The sequence below is a fragment of the Electrophorus electricus genome, chromosome 4 (genome assembly GCF_013358815.1).
Source record: "Electrophorus electricus isolate fEleEle1 chromosome 4, fEleEle1.pri, whole genome shotgun sequence".
Classification (NCBI taxonomy): Eukaryota; Metazoa; Chordata; class Actinopteri; order Gymnotiformes; family Gymnotidae; genus Electrophorus; species Electrophorus electricus.
This window is the reverse complement of record NC_049538.1, coordinates 15,208,374-15,223,566: the sequence shown is the minus strand read 5'-3', so window position 1 is coordinate 15,223,566 and position 15,193 is coordinate 15,208,374. Positions and strand designations below refer to the sequence as shown.

The window sequence follows — 15,193 nt, the reverse complement described above, 5'->3', positions numbered from 1 at the left end:
AATAAATTCGTTCACAACTCACTAGCACTTTTTACATGTGAAAAATGTGTGACGAACATGTAAAGAATGAGTCCCAGGTTCCGCTCCTTTTGATACCGCCTCGCATTCCCATTGGCTTTTGAATCCCAAGTCTGGTTTTACCTTAGGAGAGAACTGATTTGGTCAGCAGCTGCTGTAGTAATGGCAGGGGGATTTTAATAGACTTTGTCAAACAGACAAAACTTTTTTTAAAATGTCTCTTTTGTACACAGTGTTGGCGGGCTTGGGTATCCTGCCTCTTCTGATTTATGTTCGTTTTCCGTATTTTGTGCAGGATATTATTTACATAGTGAAGGGAATTCGCGTTGCGCTTCGGATAAGAAAGTTCAAGAACTTAGTTCCCTGTTATACAATCTTAGATTGCTTTTTGGACGCTGTTAGAAAGCACCCTAAAAAAACGTTTATTATTTTCGAAAATCAGTCATATTCTTACGAGTACGCCGACAAAATCAGCAATAAAGTCGCTAATGCACTTCTGGAGCACATCTGTCCGAAGCCAGGAGACACCGTCGCTCTTTATCTCGGGAACGAACCGTTTTTCATCTGGACCTGGCTGGCTCTTGCGAAACTGGGCTGCCCTGCTTCATTGTTAAATTACAACATCAGATCCAAATCCCTGTTACACTGTTTCTCCTGCTGCGGCGCGAAATTTTTAATCGCAGATGAAGGTACGTCTATTAATTTTACTTGCATTTATTTTGACCCTTGTACCTAGTCGCACTTCATTCAGAAAGACTTTTTTTACACGCAGATGAAGGTACGTCTCTTAATTTTACTTGCATTTATTTTGACCCTTGTACCTAGTCGCACTTCATTCAGAAAGACTTTTTTTACACGCAGATCAAGGTACGTCTCTATTAGTTTTCTCCAGGTATTCCTCCTAGCTTTAAAACGCAAATGAACTCTGATTATAATCTTTTTTTTTCAGAACTCAGATTACAATATTTCTTGACAGATTTCCAATAGTCGCAGATGTCGTACTGTGGACACTTCCATGAAAACCCCTTAATGGCTCGGGTTCTAATGTGTCAACTTCCTGAAACAGGAGTGCTTGGTGTGTTTGCTGTCCTGAATGCTCTGCGGTAGCATATAACACTCCTTCATGTTGCAAGCACAATGAAAACAGTTTGAGAGCAGATAAACCTGTGTGCGTGCATTTATTTTGACCCTTGTACCTCATTCAGAAAGACTTTTTTTTACACGTGAAGGATATATTTTTCTTTACAGAGCACTGCCAAGAGGGCAGCACAATTTTGACAAAACACAAAGGGCTAATATTTCTTATATGGAATGTTGTCTGTAATAAATGGTTGGAGAATAAGTGTTGTTTGTAAATGCGGGGTGGACAAAAGGTAAGGGTTAGAGTTTAAGATTTCAATGATGGATGCAGGATTGGGGAAGATGGGTAAAGAAAAGACACACCCAATTAATAATGATAAGCAAGACACAGAGAGAGCAAGAGACGCAGCTGCTAGGAAGTGGTCCATAGTGTACACACGTAGTGTAGAACAAAAAACAAGAATATAATCCGTGAGGCAACATGGGGCTCTGTCGTATACGTCAGTCATAAGACCATTAAAGTGCAGTGCCGCCTTCCGGTACCTGTGCTTTTAAATAACGAGGGAGGGAAATGTGAAACAGGTGTGTGATTCATATAAAGGTGATTGGGAGTTGGGCATAGTAGGCGTGTCCTTCCTGCTTGGATGGCCGTCCACCCGTGACAGGCTGTTTAAGATCATATTTTGTCCGTCTTGCAAACATTAAAGGTTCATGATTTTCAAAGGTTTACAAGCAGGCCAATCAGGGTTAAAATTCTGTGATGATCTCACCTACTTTCCCTCGCTTCTGTCCATTTAGGTAATTAAACGCGATGCCAATGGTTGCATGCAAAGTAATTAACTGTATTCTGTAGAGCCTGCTAATGGCAGGTCTGGCTCAAACTCAGCAGTCAACATCATTCAGTAATTACATGTATGACTGTAAAGTGTTTTGTTGATTTTGTGTTGATTGCTGGTATGTGAGCAGTACATTTAATTATTAGTTTGTTTTTAACAAAGGGCTGTATTTTCTCCAAGCGCTGCATTAAAATATGATTTGACAGAAATGAACTCCTCAAAATGTGCGTACTTAATGGCCTGGATGCTCCGTGGTAGCATATAACACTTTTTGATGTTGCAAGCAGTGTTGCGTGTTGCAAGCAGATAAAGCTGTGTGCTCACACACAAACCTGAGCCACAGTCTTTAATGACAAACCCAGGAGGCAACGCTAGAACGGTACTGTCTTAACGGTGTGTATGTATGCTGAATAATGGCATGTTCTCTGCTTCTGTGTGTGTTTGTTGTTAGGAACTAGTTCATTAGGCATAGGTATTCAGAGATGTGGGATTATATGTGGCATGTGTGAATATCTGATGGACCAGAAGATAACCCTTATGTTACAGAGGCTGAACAGTCATGCCTGCTTCTATATAACTTGTGTTAACCTGCTAAGTGTTAAACTGTGTTAACCATCATCTGGTATCATCTGATAATGCTGGGTCCACATAATATCATGGTGACTGTATGTTGAATCATGGAATGTTCTCTGCATGCTAAGTCATGGCATATTCTATGTGTGTTTGTGTGTGCTGAGTTATGACATGTCTCTGTGTGTATGCTGAGTTATGACATGTCTCTGTGTGTGTGCTGAGTTATGACATGTCTCTGTGTGTGTGCTGAGTTATGATGTCTCTGTGTGCATGCTGAGTTATGACATGTCTCTGTGTGTGTGCTGAGTTATGATGTCTCTGTGTGCATGCTGAGTTATGACATGTCTCTGTGTGTGTGCTGAGTTATGACATGTCTCTGTGTGTGTGCTGAGTTATGACATGTCTGTGTGTGTGTGCTGAGTTATGACATGTCTGTGTGTGTGCTGAGTTATGACATGTCTCTGTGTGTGTGCTGAGTTATGACATGTCTCTGTGTGTGTGCTGAGTTATGACATGTCTGTGTGTGTGTGCTGAGTTATGACATGTCTGTGTGTGTGTGTGCTGAGTTATGACATGTCGCTGTGTGTGTGCTGAGTTATGACATGTCTCTGTGTGTGTGCTGAGTTATGACAGGTCTCTGTGTGTGTGCTGAGTTATGACATGTCTCTGTGTGTGTGCTGAGTTATGACATGTCTCTGTGTGTGTGCTGAGTTATGACATGTCTCTGTGTGTGTGCTGAGTTATGACATGTCTCTGTGTGTGTGCTGAGTTATGACGTCTCTGTGTGCATGTTGAGTTATGACATGTCTGTGTGTGTGTGTGTGTGTGTGTGTGTGTGTGTGATGTGACCAGACAACACGGACACTTACTGCGTGCATGGATGATCCAGAACATAAACGAACAGCAGTGGTCAATACCAGAAAAAAACAATACCAAAAAAAACCAGATAAAAGTTAGCAGTACAATGTAGGCTAGCCTGAAGTGCAAATTGTAACAAGCAATAGTCAGAACCAAAAGAATGATAAACAGGCAGAGGTGCAAAAGGATCATTCAGAAAACTGAAATCCAAAAACAAGCAGGATTAGATACACAGTTAAGGCAGTTAAGGGCGTTAAGGGAAATATTCTCATATTCTTTTGTAATATAGGCAGTGAGGAAAATAGCGGAAACAGGCTTAAATAAACAGTCATAATGAGATACATGTGCAATGACTTCGTATTCAGGAGATGCTTTCCTAGAGCTTGCAGGGAGGATTAGTCCCATGTAGCAGGGCCAGAGGGCAGCATGACAGTGTGTGTGTGTCTACTGAGTCATGGCATGTCTATGCAAATGTGCTCTCTCTCCATAGATGTGCGGGAGGCTGTGGAGGAGGCGCTTCCTGCACTTCGACAGCAGCAGGTGTGTGTGTATCTGCTGGGAGAGAGTTGTGAGACAGATGGCATCACCTGCCTCAGTGCAAAGATAAACGCCGCACGGGATGATCAGCCTCCGGTGTCACTGCGCTCCACAATCACCATCAAGAGTCCTGCACTCTACATCTTCACTTCAGGAACTACAGGTGAGAAAGCTGCACACACACACACACACAGACACACATGCAATCACTTACGTCCATCACATACCGTACGTTCACACACATGCACGCACACATACACAGACACACACAATATAAAGGGACATATAAAGAATATGTAAACCCAAAATGTTTTTCACAGATGTTTGTGGACATCTTTAAACTCTTAAAGTGCTTGTGTGCATGTGTGGGTGTGGGTGTGTGTGTTTCAGGTCTTCCAAAGGCAGCTGTGATAAGTCATGAGAGAGTTTGGCTGGCTTCCTGCTTGCAGAGCATGTCTGGGGTCTGTTCTGATGATATTATTTACGTCTGTCTTCCTCTCTACCACAGCGCCGGCTTTCTCATGGGTCTGACTGGAGCCATCGAGCGTGGTGAACCAATACTCCTAACACTTGCATTTAATCATGTGGCAGATGCTTTTATTCAGACTCAAGGAGCTTGAATTTTAATTTTAAGGTGTAATAGTACAGTAACAACCTTCCATTACACACATGTAGGAAAGAATAAAGTGAAGATTTTAAATATTCTAGAGATGCAGTGTGAAGAGTTCCTAATCTGAGAAGAAGGCACAAACACTGAAAACTGAGATTGTTTGGATGTTAAAGGAGGACATGTCACACACACAGCTTGATCTCAGTGATTGAGTGTAGTTCTCCACCCAAATGTAGACAGAGCATGGAGGGTATATCAACATCTCCCACGTCCTGCCTCATTCACTGAAAAGTCCAGCTCTTTTTCTGAGTGAAATTGGATGTAGGATTTGGATTGTAAGGTCAGCCTCAGAATGAAATGTTCTACACTGGTCAGTCCTGCTTAGATTGTTCATTAATATGCTGTTAATGAACAAATACAAACACAAGAAGCATATACATGCATTCATAACATATGACTGTCTATAAGCTGTGCAGGTTTTAGCCTGCTAGTGATGCTAGTTGATGTGAATGTTATGCTCAACTATTAAATTGCCTGCCCTTTGCATTTTTGTTGTTGTATGTGCATACCTCAAATTATTGCCTGAATGTGCATGTGCATGTATGTGGTTAGGCATCACGGTTCTGTTGAGGCGGAAGTTCTCTGCATCTCAGTTCTGGAACGAATGCAGGAAACACAATGTGACGGTGATCCAGTACATTGGAGAGACCATGCGCTACCTCTGCAACACACCCAAGGTGACACGCCAGTCCTCACAGAAGCTAACACACCAATCCTCAGACTTACACCAACACCAGCCTTCTCAGATACACACCCAAAGTCTATTTGTCTGTTGTGCATTTGTGTCTCAGTTGGAGAATGACTGCGTGCACAATGTGCGGATAGCGATTGGGAACGGTATTCGTGCCGACACATGGGTGGACTTCCTGCAGCGTTTTGGACATGTACGGATTTGTGAGTGCTATGGCGCCACAGAGGGAAATGTCGGCTTTGTAAACTACACTGGAAAGATCGGAGCTATTGGACGAATGAACGTGTTTGTAAAGGTTAGAGAGGGAGCTTGCTATACCTCACTACACTTCACTACTGTTAATTACAGCTCACTATACTTGACTTCAGCTCAGTACCACTAAGACAGCTGACATACAGCTCACGGCCACATTTACAGATCACAACCACTTACTACTGCTTACTGTCACTCATTGCAGCTCACGACCACTCACTAACAGTCATTACAAGAGATGCACCCATTGCAATTTTTTTTGGTCGATTCCGATTTCCAATTTTTAAAAACACATCACTGGATGATTCTGATTTATGTTCATTTAACACATAATCAATTACCAGCCAGTTCCGGTCACCGGGCGATTGGATCTCTAGTCATTACAGCTCATGACCATCCAGCCAATTCCGGTCAATGGCCAGTTGATCAGTGCATCTCTAGTTATTACAGCTCACAACCACTCCCTACCACTCATTTCTGCTCATTACAGCTCTTTACCACTTTTTAACACTCACTACCACTGACTACATTATGATCTATAAAACTCATGATCACTCACTACAGCTCATTACAGTCACTACTACTAGCAGGCATTACAGCTCACTACCACTCTTTCTACCTCACAAATGCTCACTAAAGCTCATTAATGCTTATTATGGATAATTACAGTTCACTACAGCTCACAATTGCTCATTACAACGCAGTACCTCTCATTAAAGCAAAATATTATTTTTTCTCATAAAGGAAAAATATTCCTATTTTCCTTAACTCTGTCCCTCTGGTCCCACCGTCTCACGCGCCTGTGTCTGGTTGACCTCAGAATGAATGACACAGGGTCAGAGATGCTGAGAAGCACGTACACTTTATTCAGAGATACTTGAGAATATATACATGGCATAGCAGATGAGTAAGCAGAAATATGTAAATGACAGCAGCTACAACATGTTGGGACATAATGTTCCCATGTAATATGATATGGGCTGTATAGAGTGAGACAGTAACTGCAGACCATTTCACATAGCCTTGCGCCTATGAGAGAGAGAGAGAAAAAGAGAGAGAGAGAGAACTATTTACAAAAAAGGAGTCATATTGTAGAGAATTGCATTGTATTGAGAGTCGCGTTGTAGAGAACACTCAAAACCCAACTGCTCATCATACCTCTGTAATGCCCACTGCCACTCTTTACGGCTCACTCTCCCACATTACAGCTAGTATAATTCACTACTGCTTATTACAGCCTACTATCATTCATTACAACACACTACTGCTCATTACAGCTTATCACCATTTAATACAGTTTGCTACAGCCAACGCTCAAAAATGCTCGCAAATGTTCATATCCTCTCCCTCCCAGCTCTCAACTGCTTGCTACAGTTAATTACAGCTCACAACTGCTCACGACATCTCTCGACAGCTGTAGCGGGAAATATTGCTTATTGCCCACTACAGCTCATTATAGTTCATGACTGCTCTTAACCACTCAGTACAGCTCATTAAAGTGAAATATAGCTCACTACCACTGACTACCGCTCACTAAAGCTTACTGCTGTTCATTACAGTTCACTACCTCTTACAGTTCATGACTGCTCATTACAGCTCTCTAACTAGCTCTACCACAAGCTCTACCACTCATTACAGTTCACTGCAACTTACTCCAGCTCACTACACTCATTATAGCTCAGATAGACTCACTACCACCCACTACATCTTAACACCATTGACTATTGCTCATTACATCACAATATCACTTATTATAATGCATTAAAGCTAATTACCACTCATGATACCTCCTTACAACTCACAGTTCATGGTCACTCATTACAGCTCACATCAGCTTAATATGGCTCAGTACATCTCAATACAGTTCAGTACCATTTATTACAGTTTACTACCACTCAGTAAAGCTCACCACCACTCACTAGAGCTTAATACCACATCAAAACTCACTATCCCTTAACTTACTACAGCTCACCCCTGATTGCCCATTGCAGCTACCTAACAAGTACATTAGTACAAATAATGTACACTATTATGTATAATATTAGTAATATTTTCCTGTTTTTTTTGTATGTGCCTGTGTGTATGTGCATGTGTGTGTAGAAAGCCTCACACTTTGCTCTTATTAAATATGATACTGAGAGGGAAGAACCAGTCAGAGATTCCAGAGGTTTCTGTATGGAGGTTGTTACAGGTAGGCCTATACTGGTTACAGGTAGGCCTATACTGGTTACAGGTAGGCCTATACTGGTTACAGGTAGGCCTTTATGCAGCACTATTACTGCTGTGAGAAGAACACTGTAACTGCTGCCCACTGGTGTTGAACACATGGTTTCATAATAAAACCCTTTTCCTGCATGAAAGATGTTTCAGACACACTAGGAAAACATGAGCTAAACATGTAGACTATGTGTTAGCAAACACTAATGATCTGTTAGGAATATAATGGTTTTGCATCTCGTTGCACACTGTGCTGTGCTACTGCATGGGTCACAGTCTGATTTAAAACAGTAGTCCAACCAGCAGCTGAATAGAATGACAGTGGTGAGGTACTGTGAGTGTGTGTGTGTGTGTGTGTGTGTGTGTGTATGTGTGTGTGTGTGTGTGTGTGTGTGTGTGTGTGTGTGTGTGTGTGTGTGTAGGTGAGACAGGCCTGCTAGTGGCTAAGGTCACTAAAGTGGCTCCGTTTAGTGGCTATGCAAACAACCAACAGCAGACAGACAAGAAGACACTGAGGAACGTGTTTCAGGAGGGAGATGTGTACTTTAACAGTGGAGACCTCATGAGAGTTGACCGGGAGGGCTTCGTCTATTTCCAGGACCGAATTGGGGATACTTTCAGGTATTCGTTCTCCAAGCCAGCTAAGCCTGTTAATGTTTATATTCTGTGTAACCTGTTTTTCCCATGTGGCAGGTGGAAGGGAGAGAATGTTGCTACCACTGAAGTCACTGATATTTTAATCATGCTTGATTTCATCGAGGAGTCAAATGTCTATGGAGTCAAAGTGCCAGGTAATGAATTCATTATGCAGAATGCAGCTCTAGGCAAGTGCCAGTACAAAAATGTATTATCATGATAATTACCTAGTCTTTTATCATGATTTATTATATTATCACAATATGGTAAAAATCAAGCAAAACTGAACAAACAAACAGTATGCTTAAGAAGAAAAACGATGTAATTGTTTACTTTTGTACAGCACTGCTGTGCTGGTAATGGCACAGCAGTTTTCATTAGGTTTCCAAAATACAGGCTTTTCAGCTACTTGAACGGCAGTCTTTTTGGCAAGAAATGATGCTATTGCATGATTAGGACAATATGCAGTATTCATTTAAACCTTACAGGTGTCAAATGTAACATGACAGTGACTGTTAAAGAAACACTTGCTGGACATTATATTTAACTTTCAAGGTTTCACAAGACTACAAGGAAATGGTTTATATTTATTGCTGAGCAATTATGTTTGCCTTTTTTGTGGGCAGGCAGGAAATCTAGCATATGCGTTTATACTCTTGCATTGACAGAGTCAACAGCCCCAAGTAATGTGATTTATTACTTTATATATATATATATATAATTTTATTTATTTATTTATTTATTTACAATACGTTGAACTCAGTAAATAAACTTTTTTTTTTTTTTTGTGTAGGAAGCAAAAACCTCTGCATCTCTGATATTTATTCAAATGTAATGCAACTAGTGCAACTAGTAACTAGTGCAAGCTTACCTGCAGCCTTAATCAGATGTAAATATGTGACTAATGAGCCCCCATATGTTGTATGGGTTGTTTCTAGTTGATGGTTAGTTTAAAATATACTTTATACTTTATAACAGACTGGCTCCAATGACAAAGCAACAAGTCTTCTGAATACTTAAAAAAGTAGTCACATATGAGCAGACATTCAGCAGCAGACAACAGTACAGTGAGAAATGAACAAGTCATTTATATTTAGGAAAAGGTTACCGCAGTAGCACCTGCCTTGATAATGTCATATTTCGTAGTGTTGGTCTTACTTCATATTCGATTAATTGTAAAATTAGTAAGCTTATATTTCAAGCATAATTGTTTGAAATTTGGATGGGTGATTGTAAGTGTTTATGATACATAAGCCTGACCTGTAGGATTAATAGAGTACAGGTTACAAAGACAGAACATATCACTTTGCTCAATACATTTATGATATTGTTTAAACTGCATAATGACTAGAAATTCATGCATTTTCTAGTTATCACAGGATATAATGCAACCACATAGACATATATGCTTTGCCATATATATGGTACGTGACTGTAAATAAATGTATCCCATATGTCAAATCCCAGTCACCCACAGGAAGTAGCATAAACTAAATGGATTGGTTATTTTACTACACTCTGTGCATAATTATTAGGCAAGCTGTATTTTTGAGGATTCATTTTATTACTGAACAACTACAGTGCTCTTGGTTACTCCAAAATGTTAATAAACATCGAACCTGAATATTTAAGAAAGTAGAAGTGAGGTTTTGGCTTTCTTAAGAAAATATCTATGTGTGCATAATTATTGGGCAACTATTAGTGCACAAGGGTATTATGTAATTATTATTTCACTTGTTTATTTTCATCTGTTGAAGTGAGAATAATAAACAAACAACTCAATTTACAAATAAACATTTCTGACACTTCAAAAATATATATATAAAAAATCAGTGACCAATATAGCCTCCCTTCTTTTCAATTACAGTTACAAGCTTTTCATTCTTGGAGTCTGTTAGTTTCTTAATCTGCAACCACAGCCTCCCAGACACTTTTCAAAGAGTTGTACTGTTTTCCTTCACTGTAAATCTCCCATTTAAGAATGGCCCACAAGTTCTCAATAGGGTTTAGGTCAGATGAGGAAGGGGGTCATGCCGTTCTTTCATTCTTTAAGGCCTTTACTGGCTAGCCACGCAGTGGAGTAGTTCGATGCATGCGATGGAGCAATGCATTAAAATCATGGTCTGCTTGAAAGATGCAGACTTTTTTATGAACCACTGCTTGAAGAAAGTGTCTGAATACATCTTCAGATATTTCTTGGCCCAGTCTTGACGTTTCACCTTATGTGTCTTGTTCAGTGGTGGTCAGATTTCAGCCTTCCTTTACCTGACCGTGTCACTGAGTACTGAACACCTTGTACTTCTGGGCACTCCAGTTGGGTTGCAGTTCTGGAATACGACAGTACTGGAGGATAACGGGTTCCTGGTCACTTTATGTTTGATTCTTCTCAAATCTTTGGCTGTTCATTTGCGTGTTCTCACATTTCTTGTGACCCTGTTGAGTATTACCAGTAAGCTTGAGGTTGGAAAATATGCATAAAAATGATTATATGGTCAAAATTCTCTCTTGCCTTATAATTGTGTACACCGTGTATAGTTAGCTAGAGGTGTACTTTGATAGGGCTGTCTAGTTCTGATAAGGCAGACAAATCTAGTGATCTAGGTTAGATGTCTCCGGAATGCCAGCTTTATATATAAATATGTTGAGAGTCATATGACAACATTAGTACACTGTCAAATTACAGGATTCCTGTCAAATTACAGGATTTACTGATGATTTTAGTACAAAAAACATTCTCTATAGAGAACAAACCTTAATATGCCATTTAAAAAAATTCTAGAGCAAAATATCTGTTTATTAAGCTTACTCACTCTGAGCCAACATGTTATTGTGCGCAAGACTGTGTACTTGAACAGATCTTTCTGTAGCTGCATTGGTATTGTCTCATCTTATAGAGTGTCTCTGATGTGATTGAAGTTGGTCCAAGCGGCTTTCCTTTCTGGACCAGTGCTCCAGTCGTGCCGGTTCTGTAGTGACTCCAGGGTTGCCATGAATAGTTTTGGCTAGATGAAATCTCCCTGGTGCACAACATTCACAATCTCTGACACACAGCTCCTCAAACGGTGTTATCTCAGTCTTCCAGCCTGTGTTCGGTTCCTCCAGCAGAGCAATGTATATCTGGCCTATTGAATTGTCTTGAAGGGTGTTCAGTACAGCCTGAAATTCTGCTGAATTGAATGTTTTCTTGTAATCCATAGTGCATAGTGGTATGCAGTATTTTTTGCTCTTTTTTTTGCATTTCTTGCTTCATGCTGTGAATATGGTTGATAGTTGGAAAGCCTTTTCTAAATCCAGCTTGTTCCTGGCTCATTTGTTCTACCAACACTCCTCTCACATGGTTCAAAATAATATGGTTGAACACCTTAGACACTTGTGATAAAGTGATCAGTCTGTAGTTGCATAGAACTTCCATAGATGTTCCATAGAACTTATAAGATGAGACGATTCCAGTTCACCTTTTTTCATGAGGATGGTCTTAGACGCCTTCCATGATGACAATTATCTCCGTGCCCTTATGTAGGGAATGAAGCATAAAGCCAATGCTTTGTACATGGCCGGGCGTCCTGTCCTCCTGTCCTGAGGTATTTACACTTGATTTTGTCTTTCCTGGACATTTCCCACTTCTCTGAACTCACTGCTTTGACCTCATTGCAAGTTATTACTTGGATAGCATCAATGTTGTTTTTTGTTGTCTGGCAGATGAGGAATACAGTCCAATATAAACATTCTCGCAGATCGTTTCATCTTAGAGCAACTAAGGAGTTCTCACTCCTTGATTTTTCAGTGCTGCATGAAACTTGTTTGAGTTGCAGTACTTTTTCCACTTTCTTAGAAGTTAGTTCTCTGCTCCATAACGTCTCTCAGTTTACGCTTTCTATTACCTTCTGCCTTCAATTGAGCAATTTTCAGAATCTTTTGGATTGTTTTTAAGATCATGTGTGTTTTTGATGTTTTCTTCAGTTTGCTCAACACTTTTACAGCATCTTGGATGATTTGAATGAACTGAGTATAGTCCTCATCAATGCTTATGCTGTACTTTATTTCTAAATTCTTTGATGCCAATTTTTCAGCAAAACATCACCCATGAATGCATTAAAATTTTATCACCGTGTAAGTGCTTTGATCTTGGCATAGAATCTCTCCACTTCGCTTTCCTCTGCTTGATGGGATAAGCACTGCAATTATCAGGAAGCTGATGTGATGTGGCAGTCCAGCATTTGCTGCACAATTGACCTTTTGGCATCAGGGTCCGCATGTAACCCGGCTGAACGTCCGGAATCACACGCCTCTCGCGGATCTCAGTCAGATATCGCCGAATATAATCCACCATCTCCTTGGCTGTACTCCCACAACACACATGCATTTTTGCCTCTTTGTCTCTTCAAGTCCATTATTATGGCATTTTTGGGGAGTTTAGTACAAAGGCATCTTCGAATTGTGGCAGGCAACACCGTGTGTTTTGGGAATTTGCACCATTTCCAGGTATTCTAAACAACAAGAGTTTGCTGAAATGCAGGGAGATGTTTAACACACATAGCTAGCTAGCTATAGACTTTAATGTTACTAATGATAGACTGCATGCAGCAGAAAGAAAATGTGCATCTATTAGCTAGCTACATAATATTTCAATATTTTAATTATTAGAACACAAATCTGAGCACAACCTGAAACCTGTCAGCTCACCTCAGTTTTGGGTCAGGTTGCAGATCTCTGCTTGTGTTGAGTAACTTTCATGCTTCCCAGACATTATGCATATTAGCCAGCTGTCTGTGATCACCTGTCCTTCATTTTATCCATAGCAAAAATGTTTCCATATTTCCAATTTAAACTTTTTTTTTGATGGAGGGTTCTGGGGTCATGCAACCTTCAACTGTGCTCTGGTGTCTCCCTCTCTCTATGTTTACATCTCCCTCACAGAGGACAGTGATGTGTGATCAGAGCTCCACACTGTAGCGCATGTGAGTTTGCCAGAGCAGGGCCGTTTGGTGTCTCGGGTGACATAAGCAGCTTTTTAAAATGTAGTGACGGTCTTTTGAAGTGTCCACAATAACGTTACCATACATCGTTAATATTGTTATATAATGTATTACCATATATAGTTGCATGACTAAGCAATTCCCATTAGGCACTATTACACCACAGCAGGAGCTGTTCAGTGATTAATCGCTCCAGAGGTCAAACAGGTCCAGGGCTCTTGGACCACTTTATGGTACTGTTGGAGACAAGCTGGCTAAGATGCTAGATTAGCTATATTAGTTTAGCAGCACACTCTTATTTTTCTTCAATGTCATATTCTTGTATCTTTGTAATTTGCATTTGGATTTGTGTGGCTTTTTTTAAGCTTATACCATGATTTTATTTTAATCTTTTGTTAATGTATCTACAACCTCCAAATTATTTCTCATTGTACCTATAGTGAGAATAAAAGTATCATCTTAGCTTAGCTGCAGTAGCATAATGGTTTTGACATAGCACACAAAACAAAATGAAAAAAGGCTTTTATCAGAGTGGCTTTTTAATATTATTTATTGCCATCTTTGGCTGTTTGCTTAGTTCCTCGTCTTCTTGCTGTGGTTTATTTTTGTTCTAGGAGAGGCACATGAAAATCCTGTCAAATGATATTCAGTTTATGCTTAATTGTAAATTGTTTCCTGTCGAAAACATTTCCACCACAGATTTTGTGATTATTAAAATTTTGTCCAACTGACCTTCCCAAGATTTAGTGCTGCCATTAAACTACATAACCCACTTCAGCTAAAAGCCTTTGTTAACGTACAGACACACATTTCTAGTGTTTTTAATGAGGATTTGATTTGCTGAGTATGCAATCCCTCATATAAGTGTGTGTGTGTGTGTGTGTGTGTGTGTGTGTGTGTGTGTGTGTGTGCGCGCGCGCGCGTGCGCTTAGGTCACGAAGGTCGAATAGGAATGGCTGCTGTGAGGTTGAGAGAGGGGATGGCTTTTGATGGCTCTGTCATGCATCAACACGTGGAGAGCTACCTGCCTGCATACAGCAGACCACGTTTCATTAGGATCCAGGTAAACATTCAAACTCCCTCACCGCCCAATCACTGGCACTGAAATGACACACAAACTTCTTCATTTAAAATGTCCCAATATCCATCATTCTTACAGTCCATTGGGCTGGGACAATGTCCAGGTTTTTTGTTTTTACCACGGTTACTGTTTCTAGTCACTTGAATGGAAGGGCTATAGACAATTTATGCAGGACCATGAATCACAGTAAGTCTAAGTTCCCCCTGCTGTCCTCTAGAGGGCGATGAACATCACCAGCACCTTTAAACAAATGAAGGTGAAGCTGGCTGAGGAGGGATTCAACCCAAAGACCATCCAGGACCCACTTTACTTCCTGGATGATGAGAAGAAGACTTACGTGGCCATGACGGAGGATATTTTCAGTTCCATCTGTGACGGAAGACTGAGATTATAACGAGGAGGATGGAGAGAGAGAGAACTTTCATTCAGCCTGTAACAACACAACTGCCAATCAAGTGCCTTAAAATCAGGGAAAGTTTATTTTCTATTTAAACAGAGCCAAACATAACCAAAATGTGATTACACTGGTGCTAGGCCACAAAAATAACAGATTTTTTACATGAATTCTGAATTAAGTAATAAAAGTAGCCATAGCACAGATCTCTGTTTAATACCAAAAGCAATGATTTTTGTATAATTTTGAAAATAATTATGAAGGTGGGGGCTGTGGGTTAATGATTAATTAAAGAACCAGTGGGAAATCTAAAGTTAATAAAGGTTTGTAAGATATTTGTATTTATGTGCGTGCTACTTTAGTAGTTGGGTGTG

General features: G+C 40.2%; 1 protein-coding gene across 1 annotated transcript; it reads left to right on the top strand.

Moving 5' to 3' along the window:
• Positions 1–101: 101 nt before the first annotated feature.
• Positions 102–15,160, top strand: LOC113585358 (very long-chain acyl-CoA synthetase-like). The gene is made up of 10 exons (XM_035525661.1): positions 102–707; positions 3,856–4,065; positions 4,293–4,451; positions 5,125–5,249; positions 5,364–5,558; positions 7,616–7,706; positions 8,155–8,353; positions 8,426–8,523; positions 14,277–14,407; positions 14,643–15,160. The coding sequence occupies exons 1-10, from the start codon at positions 233–235 to the stop codon at positions 14,817–14,819; spliced, it is 1,860 nt and encodes a 619-aa protein (XP_035381554.1). The 5' UTR covers positions 102–232; the 3' UTR covers positions 14,820–15,160.
• Positions 15,161–15,193: the final 33 nt, after the last annotated feature.